At 37.5% G+C, this 12,072-nt stretch overlaps 1 protein-coding gene across 6 annotated transcripts in view; it reads right to left on the bottom strand.

Annotated features, from left to right (window-relative positions):
* Positions 1-11,677, bottom strand: part of ttn (titin) — a 324,330-nt gene extending 312,653 nt beyond the window's left edge. For all 6 annotated transcript variants that reach the window (XM_033023845.1, XM_033023846.1, XM_033023847.1 and 3 more), the window contains exons 1-11: positions 11,468-11,677; positions 10,056-10,159; positions 9,296-9,499; positions 5,951-6,238; positions 5,778-5,866; positions 5,487-5,695; positions 4,189-5,107; positions 3,681-3,836; positions 2,525-2,815; positions 2,259-2,369; positions 288-566 (exon numbers count right to left, since the gene is read on the bottom strand). In XM_033023845.1, the coding sequence (XP_032879736.1) occupies positions 288-566; positions 2,259-2,369; positions 2,525-2,815; positions 3,681-3,836; positions 4,189-5,107; positions 5,487-5,695; positions 5,778-5,866; positions 5,951-6,238; positions 9,296-9,499; positions 10,056-10,146 (2,637 nt within the window). In that variant the 5' untranslated portion in view covers positions 10,147-10,159; positions 11,468-11,677. The remainder of the gene's footprint in view (positions 1-287; positions 567-2,258; positions 2,370-2,524; positions 2,816-3,680; positions 3,837-4,188; positions 5,108-5,486; positions 5,696-5,777; positions 5,867-5,950; positions 6,239-9,295; positions 9,500-10,055; positions 10,160-11,467) is intronic.
* Between the last annotated feature and the right edge of the window lie 395 nt (positions 11,678-12,072).

Below are 12,072 nucleotides of genomic sequence, written 5' to 3'. Positions count from 1 at the left end.
TTTTGAATAATGTGTTATATTAAATTGAAAATTGGAAAAGAACTTCCAGCAAAGGATTTCTGTCTCCAGGCTAATCACACCACACGGTTTTCTAATTTCCATTAATTAAAGAACTAATACAATTTTAGGAGGTGGTAAGGGTTCCAGAGAAGAGAGGGATAGATGAAAATGGTGTTAGCTTTGTCCTTGATCAGGAATGAAACATTTTGTATGATTTGTTATTGTTAATGTGTTGGGAACACACAAAGCTATTACATTTTTTTAGCACATCCAGATAATTAACAAACCTGCTCTTGTGCTTCATATTGATCTTCATGTTCAACATCAAATTCAGCTTCAAGTGAACCTGAAAAACTTAAACCTAGATGTCTGTGCATCTCAGTATCAAACCGTGTTTCATACATGTCTGTTTTTTCGCTAAAGCGAGGCTTGGGAAAGACTGTCTCCTGTGTCACAGTTTTGGCCTCTTTTAATACAGGGGGTTTCACTGGCTTGGTGATCTTCACAGCAGAGGACGCAGACAACTCTTTCTCCAGAGTAACAATAGCCGTTCCTGCTATAGAAACCTAACCAAGCCAAGAAGAATAACGTTACAATATTTACAATTTATCTTAAGGTTTTAAATTGTGGTCAAAAATGAAGAGATGGGTGGGATTATTAAGTTAGGTAGATTAGATGTATTTTTTGAAAACTGTTGCATGAGCATTAAAACAAAGTCATCAATAGGAGAATGGAATCCGGTATAGAAAACATTGAAGTAGTTTGAATGTTATGTCCAACCAGCGTCCTTCAAACATAAAATGTTAGAGTCTAAACACTTGTAGAGTTAATTATCTACAACTGTTAACACTAAACTATTAGTACAAATGATGTTAAAAATGTACTTGTGAAAATGAAAATGAATAATGATAGCAAAAAAAACTCAACATGGCCCAGAATTTGTTGTGCATGGCTCATTAAGGCTCATTTTCAGCTTAAAAATTATTTGTCCAAAAATAACTGAAAATGGAGCTTGATACCGGTTTGATAACTTCATATGGTATCTAGGATGTCTGTGAATGATGAAATAAGTATTCCACCTCTTCAATCAATGACTCCTACAGATAAAAAAGAGGTTACTACTGAAATGGAGATCTGAGCCAAATGTGTTACAAATTAAAACAAGGGAAAATTATGAGAGATTAAAATAATGAAAAGGAAAATTTTATAATTAAAAACTTGCAGAGATAAGATCCACAATTTCAATTCCCATTGTGGCTCGTTAATCAAACTTAAATGGCTTTGTAGGAAGTTAAATCTTAGCATGAAACTGATCCTCAGATTATTAAGTACTAGCCATAACTTTCTTAAAGTTTGATTCAAAGAAAGCAATTGTTTTTAACTCCTGAGGGAGCTGATGGCAAGATCCAATTATCTTTAGACCAATAGCTGAGGAATGCATAAATCTGCAATAATTTGTGGTGAGTTGCATTGCTTTACACATCTGTTCCCCACAACAAATTGGTATCGTTTTTTATCTCAGTTTTTAAGAATGACTTCATTACAATTGCCATTAATTTCCTTGCAAATTCTGGGCCAATACATTTAAGGAACTTTTTTTTATCAAGATATAAAAATATAAAAATATACTGTCTGGCAGGGAAATAGCAGCTAATCTAAGATGTTTAATGCCTGTGAAAAATAGTTTGGCATAGTTTATCTCAATAAAATTAGATTCTTTAAATCCATTGGAAAAATTGCGCAAGTGACTGGACTGTCAAAACCTTTTCCCAATATTCAACAATGTCACAGTCATATCCATTATTAAAGTTAATTGTATGGTTTACCATGATATAACCTAATCAATTAACTGCTACAATCAAAGAAGTAGCCGTTGTCTCTCCTGTGCCTATATTGTGTGCAAAATGGCACAATACAAGTTTATTTCAAGGACAAAAAGCATGTTTGAATGACATCACAACACAATTTTGGACTATGTAATTGTGGCTGCCAAAAAAATATATTATGCTCCTTTATATACAAATATAGAGCATGATATCTGATTTAGGTCCCCTTTGGGGAAACTACATAGTGATTTGTATAATAGGAATTGAGTCAAGAATATTTTCCATCAAATTGACAAGACTCTTGTTAACTGGACGATACAGAGTTTCCATTCCTGCATTTTCAGATTTCCGATGGCTCATTTTAAATCTTGTTTATTTAATATTCTAATATTTTTTTTTTATTTGCCTGCCATCCAGAAAATTTCCCCTTACCTCTTGGGCTGGTTCAGGTTTGGCTACAGTTATTTTTGAAACAGTGAAGTGAGGAATTGCACTGGAAAGTTTGTGGTCCAAATGTACTGTAGATTCTGATGCTCTTTCAATCTATAGCAACCAACAAAACCTCTATTATGTTAATCCACCATGTACTAATAAAATTAAAAATAAAAGTTCTCTCAAGATGATTTTCATAGTTAACATAGATAAAATAATTGTTGTCAACATTAACTCAGTGTTTTATGAGTTAAACAAAGTCTAACCTGTGAAATGTGTTTTTCAGCTTGTTCGCCATAGGAAATTTGTGTTTCAGTTGGCACAATAACTGTCTCTTTTCTGACAGTTGTGGTGACAACTTGTTGTTCAGCAGGGGGTGCTCGTTTCTCAGCAGAAAACTCAGTGGCACTTTGACATAGACCACGCTGTGCATATTCATACTCCATACGTGTCTCTTCTGAACGCGCTGCTTCACCATACACAGGATGTCTAGTACGTGCTTGATCCACAGCAGCCAACACCTTAGCCACAGCTTCAGCCTTTTTGCCAACCTCAATCTGCAGACAACAAGGGCTAAGTCTGCAAAAGCACTCATAGTCTAATCTTAAATATCACAAGATTAACTATGAACTTCAAAACCAATACCATGTTGAACTTTCTGTCACATTAAGGTCAATGCCTTATTGACAAATTACTCTGTTTTAAATAAATTGTTACTTTCAGAAGCAGATTGATTTTTTAAATTCAAAATGAATTAAAATGGGAAGTAATTGATCCCTAATGCCCCTGTCCCACTTAGGAAACCTGAACGGAAACCTCTGGAGACTTTGCGCCCCACCCAAGATTTCCGTGCGGTTCCCGGAGGTTGTAGGTGGTTGCCGGAGGTTGCAGGTAGAGGAAACAGGTAGGGAGACTGACAAAAACCTCCGGGAACCGCACGGAAACCTTGGTTGGGGCGCAAAGTCTCCAGAGGTTTCTGTTCAGGTTTCCTAAGTGGGACAGGGGCATTAAAGTGTAAATATTTGCGTTGCAAATTGGTATTGTTTTTCACAGCAAAACGCACACTACACATTAACACCCAGTACAGATTTTAAGCATACCATCTAAAAGTACATGACCATTACGTGCATGGTGGTTCACGCTTTATTCGGGAAGTGACAATGAAACTCAGAGATACAAGAGTAAGAACGTGAGAGTGTGAAATTAAAGGAGAGTGAAGTAGCAAATTGGAAGGGCACAAATGCAGAGGAGTACCATTGAAAATTAACTATACAACCACAAGGGAAAAGTGTCAAAACTAAGTGTTACATTTAAAAAAAACAATACTTTCATGAGAACGTTGTAGTGATCGTTATGAGGCTAAAGTCTATAGATGGAGACAAATAAGTGCATTTGAAGTTATTCTTTTGTGATTCAAACTACCTGATCCTCAACTGGTTGTGGTTGATCTATGGACACACACTCAGAAGTGCTTCTTTCTGTGGCATTGGTTACAGAAACTGGTTCACGTACTCTGGCTTGGTCAATAGCGGCTACCACAGTAGCTACTGCTGTCGTTTTCTCAATGCCTTGTTCTAACTGAATTCCATGCAGCAAAAAATACATTTTATTATAGGTCATGCAACTAAATAACTGAAAGATAATTTACAAAATAAATCTGCAATGGTGCAATATATAAAATGCAATTGCATACAGATATATTTGAAGCGTAAATATGAAAATAAAATGTCTTTACAGTTCTAATGATTTCTTACACATCCAAGCAAGAAATTGGTTAATTTTCCACAGATCTATATTAATCCATCTTCACAGAAAGTCTCAAAGTTATCAAACTCAATATTTCTAATATTCAGATCAGACCACTGTTCCTAATTATTAAGTTTTAATTTTGCAGCATGTGACATGCTTGATAAAAATGTAATATGCTTACCTGCTGCCCTGCACCTGAAACACCAACAGCAACACCAGTCATTCCAACAGCTGTGGCAATTCCTTCATCTATGGAGACTTTAACAACAGCAGGAGCTCCTTCAACAACTCTTGTTGATCGTTCAACTGTGGTAATTCTTGGAGCAACAACAGATCGTTCAACTGTGGTTATTCTTGGAGCAGCAACAGATCGTTCAACTGTGGTTATTCTCATGGCACCAGCAGCACCAAGGCCTCCTTCGATTGTGGTCACTCTGGAAGCTCCTGACGCACTAGCACTTTGTTCAATTGTAGTAACTTTAGCAGCATATACTGCACCAGCGGCACCTGCTGCACCAGCAGCTCTTGCTGCACCAGCGGCACCTGCTGCATATGCTGCACCAGAAGCACCTGCTGCACCAGCAGCACCTGCGGCACCTGCTGCATATGCTGCACCAGCGGCACCTGATGCACCAGCGGCATATGCTGCACCAGAGGCACCTCCGGCATATGCTGCACCAGAAGCACCTCCGGCATATGCTGCACCAGCGGCACCTCCGGCATATGCTGCACCAGAGGCACCTCCGGCATATGCTGCACCAGAAGCACCTGCTGCACCAGCGGCACCTGCGGCATATGCTGCACCAGAGGCACCTGCTGCACCAGCTGCATATACTGCACCAGCAGCTCCAGTGATCATCATTTGACTATGGACTCCATATCTCCCTTCCCATTTTTCTTCTCTGTGAATCTGTGTAGTACTTGTAGTAGATCTGCTTTCTCTTATTTTTGTTTCAGTTGCCGCAACATAACCTCCCTGCTTCCAAGGCGGTACAGCTTCTGAAGTGACAACTGTAGTTGCCTGAGATTTACGAGTGAGTAGTGGCGATTTCACTGATCTGATAGGTGATGTTGAGAGTCTTCCAGCTGGAGATACAGATCTGTAAAATAAATATTAGCCACATTTATATTTAATATCATAGGCAAAGGGTCAGATGCATTTGTGATTCAGTGGTATATTTCTCAATTTCCAAATGGTAAATGTGCTTTTGATAAAAAAGACTACTCAGATTATTCAATCAACATAGATTGTAAAGACCTATATTACTGAAAAAGGAAATAAATGACTTTATTTTATTATTCTTACTGTTACTCTTAATTTCACAGATTGCTTTCACAAAAAATAAGATGAAATTTCAGTGTAACAACCTGCATAATGAGCTGCATAACAACTGCACATTTATTAAACATGATTTTCCCAGTGATTTATGAAAGATAACTGTTTAACTGTTCGGTTTTATTTTTGTTTTCTTTCCTTACCGTATAGGTGAAGGTGCTGGAGCTCTCACATGACGAACGGGTGATGGGGATTGTTGCCGAGTGATTTTGCCAACAAAAGCTGTTGGGGTTGGAGATCTAGATGTTGGTTTTGGTGGGATGCGTGGAGGAGTCTTATGATGTAGATCTGCTCTTCCATCTACAACCATTTCAATTGTTGAAGATCTCCCTTCAAATTGAGTTTCCATTTTCTAAAACATAAAAACACTGTATTAGCATATATGCAAATGGCACAAATTTTAAATGTGAACATTTAATTCAATGTTAAGATACCCTTTCAATTTGGGTTTGTCTTGCTTGAGAAATTTCAGTTGAAGTAATAATTGTCTTTGTCTTTTTAGCAGGTACAACTTCTTCATCGGCTGTTAAAAAATTAAAATGTTTCAATTACTGTAGAAACTGGCACAATATTGTTTCGATATGCAAAAAAAACAAACAACAAATACCTTGTGTGTGGAGCTCGGCTGTGGAGGTGGCACGTCCAACACTGTTTATGGCAGTCACCGAGAAGGTTCCAGAATCCTCCATGAAAAGCTCGGCAATAATTAAACTGTACAAGTCACCATCTTGTACAATCTGGAAGTCAGGAGAACTCTGGATTTCTGCTCCTTCCCTGTAGAACTTCACCACAGGTGTAGGGATTCCAGTCACACGAACATCCAGTCTAACTTTGGATCCTTGTCTTGCAGTCATACTTTGTAATCTTTGTATAAAGTTGGGAGGTGCTGTTTCGGCTGTAGAATGTAGAGGAAAATTGCCAAGTTTAAATGTATACTTACTTAAAGTGTAATGCACCAATCAATTTTTTGAAAAGTTTTGCAATATAATGCATAACACACTTTAAATGTGTTATTAACTCCAAAGGTTTTTGTTTATCCTGTGTTTCTAATTCAGCATTTATTATTAATTCTATAACCAGTATTTTCCCTTCTGTGCATCTTGGGTCTATACATGTCAAAATACCAGAGATAATATTATGGGTACATAGTCACCTTAAGCAAAAAAAAAGATATTGCCCATCCTCTATCTGTTATGGTAGGTGTCTGATTAGGAGGTTAGGCCAATTTATTATTGGCAGGTAGTTTCTGCTGCCAGTTTGCCATTCAAGGAATGTTCCTTACATTCATCTCCAATTTATGAACTCCATCACGTAATCAATTTTATTTTTGAATTTTATTGGAATTTAAAATTCAAATTTAAGAGGGTTTATCTACACATCACATTGTTTTCATCCTTTAAGTGTAGCAACATTATTGAAGGTTAAAGAACCATTTCTGAGAATTTGTTTAAGAAGGAACTGCAGATGCTGGAAAATCGAAGGTAGACACAAATCTGAGAATTTCAGAGAATTTAATCATATTCCATCTTAAATATTTATCCTGTATTGGAAAATCTAGCAGGAAGAACAAGTTTATGGCGTATCCTTTTCTTGAAAATACTTTACATATATAAAGGTACGTGTGGGTGGAAACATTTTATATCCTACAGTTCACTAATTGATTAATTTGCATGTATACTCTGGCTTATTACATCCAAAAGCTTTACACTAATCATGGATTTTGGCCTGGCTCTTAGATCTTACCTCATGTCCCTACTTAATTTCCTATTGTTATATTTAAAGTAGCAATTGCTGAAGTGTGTTGCATACATGCTAACAAAATCATTTTACAACAAATTTGCTTTTAACGAATTGTGAATATATATATATATTTTAAACTTAATAGCTAGTAACGTGTGATGATGTTTTTTTCATCAATTAATTTAAATTTGTGAATATAACATTTAGACAGGGGTAAACTATGGTAACACTACAGAATCGGACCCATTTTTTTCACAAATTGTAATAATTCCTTTCTTTATCATTGTTAAGGTGGCTGGGTACTTGATGGCTGCTAAGGCCATTAAGCTGGAAAGAGTGCAGAGAGGATTATGAGGATGTTGCCAGGAATTGGGCACCTGAGCTAGAGGGTGAGGTTGGGCAGGTTAGGACATTTTCTTTGAAGCGCAGGAGGCTGAGGGGCGATTTTATAGAGTTGTATAAAATCATGAGAGAAATAGATAGGGTGAATGCAGAGCCTTTTACCCAAGGTAGGAGAATCATGAACTAGGGAATATAGGTTTAACATGAGAGGGGAAAGATGTGGTCAGAACCTGAGGGGCAACCTTTACACACAGAGGGTCATGGGTGTATGGAATGAGCTTCCAGATGCAGTTGAGGTGGGTACAATAACAACATTTAAAAGATATTTCGGTTCGTGGATAGGAAAAGTTTAGAAACATATGGGACAAATGCGGGCAAATGATTCTAGCTTAAATGAGGCATCTGTACCTGCACGGACAAGGTGAGCCTTAGGGCCCAGTTTCTGTGCTGTATGACTATGATATTATGGGCTACAGTGCCTGTGTGACTTATTATCTAAAGAAATCTCTAACAGTGCAGCACTCCCTTCAAAGTGCATTGAAGTGTCAGCCTAGATTAATGTTTCAAATGGTTATGTAAATTTCACATCAGGTAGTCCCATCTATTCTAATTAACAATCAATTACTTGCCTATTTTGCGATACATTGGTAAATGAAAACAATAGTACTAAGTTAGTAAGCATCTAACGCTGATGAAATCGATTACTACCTTCTGTACTAAATATTGACAAAGGTTTTGAAAAAGGCATTTTGAGGAACAAAAAATTTAAGAAGGCATCGTTCACTGATTTGGAGGTGAAAATTCATGAGGCAACTTATCTTGTTTAAAAAAAAGGGATCTTTGATATGAATTAGTATAATTACACGATATCACGGGAACATTTAAGTTTGGACAAGATAGAACCTGAGATGATGTTCCCCCTTGTGATGTATCCAGAACCATTTAAATTGTAGATGTTAAAGAATTTCCGAGGGTCATAAATATTTGGAATTTTATACCTCATTATTGTAAAGACTGAATTTTTGAATAAAGTTAAAGATTAGGTAAATTTTAAGGACATTGATGGTTAAAGGGATAAGCAGGAGAGCAGAGTAGAGGCCATAATCAGAGCAAGTTTGATTTTATTAAATGCGGAACAGGCTCTTTGGGTCGATTTGTTCACTCTTGCGAAGTCATTACATACCATGACATAAAGAGTCAATTTGCAAGACACCAATGTATGTGAAGTTGTCTTCATGCAGCACTGGTCGATCTATTGACTGTCCATGTTTTAAATTGCAAGACATTTGTGATTTTTCAGACCACTTGTGTGAATGGCAACCTAACTATGCAAAGTTGTGTGTGCGCATACATGTTTGACAAACAACTTGAACAGCAACTGGGAGGGCAACGCCACACTTTTAACTGTTGGAATGATTCAATTTATCCCTGTCCTCGCCATAATTTTGTTGTGATTGCAGAATCACAGCAGCAACTTGCTTCAGAAAACGTGAAATTGTGTGAAACTGACCATGTTTGCAAATGTACGCGAGGGTGCTTGATGGTTAGCATGGGCATGGTGGGCCGAAAGCTCCCTTTTGTGCTTCCAAGATGATTCCAAGTTGTTTGGCCGTGCGGTAAACTATATAGTGGAATGTGTACTTTTTTATTTTTATTAGACAGTGGTGTTTCCGACTTTCCAGTGACGCTTTAAACGACCCCCCCACGCCGAGGGTGGGGCAAGGGTTGGGCGTCAACATGGCGTCGCCTCCACGTGGGTCGGGACCGTTACTCCGCTCTGTCATCTTTGGTTACTCCTCCCTCGATTCAAATGGGGAATGTTCCAGGTGGAGCGTTGCTCAAGCGGCGGCTGCAACCACCACCCACCTACCTGTAACCAGCAGCTCTGCGGTACTAGTCGCTTGTCCCGATCCGTTGGTGGCTCGAATGGAGAACCTGCCGCCGTGTGCGGGAGTCACGCGGGAGATCGTCAGCTTCGCGCGGCCATCGCTGAAGGAGATCTCCGCGCCCGGCAGGGCGGCGGCGGAAAGGACCTGGCCATCTCTGAACCAGCTCACTTCGGGAACTGGCAAACCTGCCAACACACAAGGCATCAGAGTCTGCAAACCACTGCATGCTGACAGATGCACACAACAAAAATGCAGCATACTAGATTTTAATAGGCCTTCATAATTCACAAAATTAAATAGTGTAACAATAAAACAACATCAAAAAAAGTTTGTATGGAGACGCTTTTGGTGAGCAAAATATCTTGAAATAAATTGAATATGTTTAATTTTATTATGGTAACATTTATTTATCTGAATCATAATTTAACGTAATAATTATAAAGGAGAGTGTACACTTTATAAAGTTACACAATTTTAAAAGTATATAGATCCATAAATCTTGAATAAAACAAAATGCTGGAGCAACTCAGCGAGTCAGGCAGCATCTGCAGAGGGAGTGGACAGGCGATGTTACGAATCAGGACTTTTCTTTGTGTTTTGCGATCATATAAAGTATTTAAAAAAACAATGATCCGCATTCTTAACGTACTCAAATCTTGTGAACCCCGATTTTAATTTCCAGCGTCACGTTACTTTAATGTTAAATCTACTTGAGTTGATGAACAAACGACATTAACTTACCACCAATATGCGCTTCAAAGGTTGCGGCACTACCCTCTAGTGCCACAACACTTTGAAGCGGATGTAAAAATGTCGGAGCTTGTGTTGTCATCTTTATTGGCACCCTTAAAATATAGAAAAAAACGAATTTGTTAACAACTAAATTTCTTAAATATGTTAAATTAATTACATTAAAAATGTTTCCTAAGTTCAGAGCTTGTGCCCACGTTTTGTATCTGGTTGGTAAACGTTGCATTCCATTTGTTTTAGGCAAGTTCAAAGAAAATAAGCCAAAGTTTTAACGATATTCGTTTCAGCATGAACGAATTTTTTTTTGGAGTTTTACTTTTGGTTTAGCTTGCAATTTTCTCTCGAGCTGATGGCAAACGTTGTCATTTATATTCAGATCACCCTTAGAAATGTTAGCATCTTTTTTTAACTGGGTGACCACAGCAATGTCCTCTTTAAATAAATTTGGAAGGCGAGTCATCGTGGTTCGAATAAACGCGACTGACACGCACTGAAGAAAAACAGACTTGGCCGTCAATTATACTTTTATGTATAAAACAAGTAATATCGAAGACTACAATTATGGAACACTTCGAAGTAGAGTTAAGTGTTTTGAACAGTATCTCGGACAACCATGTCGTGGCAAAATTAATTCCGATTGTGCCGTTAATTGGTCGATTAAATATTACCAGAATGGAAATTAATAATGCACCCAAATATAGAAAATGTATATTTGTTCCACTATTCTCGACATTTTCTGCAATACGAGTAACATTTGTTTCGTTGAGACCAAATAGTTTAAGACATTTAACAAACACCATTACACTTTAAATAGTTGCTGAATTTAAACTCTTAAGTCAAGACGATATTCATTGTCAGTCAGATTTATTAAAAAACTTTATATTCGGGGTTTTTTTTGAGCAAGTTAAATATATTTGGAACATAAAAATCTAAACTTGAGATAAGTAAGGATATCCTAGCTTGTGACTGAATAGCCATGTTCTAAAATTAGCTGTCAGTTTGATTGACACCTCCAAGTGTAACATAGTGGGATGACTCAGCTCCCAGACGATTCCCTTAAAAAGACATCACCCTCGGCTACCAGATTCATACGATCAGTGCTATTCTTAGCAATTCTTAAATTATCTGTCAATAGCATAACCTTGAATACTTTTAACTACAGACGAAGCTCAAATCAAACAAACTTTAACCACAGCATACAAATTATCTTAATTCAATTAAACTATCTTCCATATGTTATTATCTAAAGTTCAAAATGATTAATGTGCTATAGATAAATACACTATGTTTAAAACTTTTTGGGGAAAGCAAATATGTTTTTATTGATTACCATGCAAAATAGCATTTAACTGTCAGATCTTGGAAATAAAAAGCTCAATTAGAAGTAATACAGATATACTAACCTGAAGTGCCAAGAGATATGGGGCAAAGCCCAAAGCTTTGGAAACTACCTTCTTGTTCAGAATGTTTCCAACAATCCAATGAGAGAATGGGACATCCTCATACGAGAAGGAAACAAAGCTACACGGAGGTTGTGGACGGTTTAGTTGTATCTTAAGTTTTCCAAGCAATCCCTACACCCGAGGCAAGGCTGGGAATGCCTGGACTGCTCAGAAGTGTTAACATGGTGGTTTTACCTTATATACTTCAGAAATTATGCAGCGTATTTCCTTGGACACTTCTGATTGGCTGCTACACCAGGGAATCATGGGATCACCGAACCAATTTAGGCAACCCAACAGCACCAGTCACTTCAGTTTTCAATAGACAGTGCTAATGTTTGCATAATCTGTGTTCTTAGTATCACAAGCAATTGAACCACAAAGATCAGATTCAATTCAGGCTGTGGATATTTGTTGTTTGTTTTCTTGCCTTTTACTTTTATACATTCCAGCTATCACTAAACTAAAAACCCTAATGACAGTGATGCCTAGAAACAGAAGTCCTGTTACCATCAATCACTAATGACATGCTGATACCAACAAATGCATTTGTCAATCACCAAGTC

The sequence above is a fragment of the Amblyraja radiata genome, chromosome 7, assembly GCF_010909765.2.
Source record: "Amblyraja radiata isolate CabotCenter1 chromosome 7, sAmbRad1.1.pri, whole genome shotgun sequence".
In the NCBI taxonomy this organism is placed as follows: domain Eukaryota; kingdom Metazoa; phylum Chordata; class Chondrichthyes; order Rajiformes; family Rajidae; genus Amblyraja; species Amblyraja radiata.
Note: the sequence above shows the minus strand (reverse complement) of the source record. Positions and strands in the feature narration are given on the sequence as shown.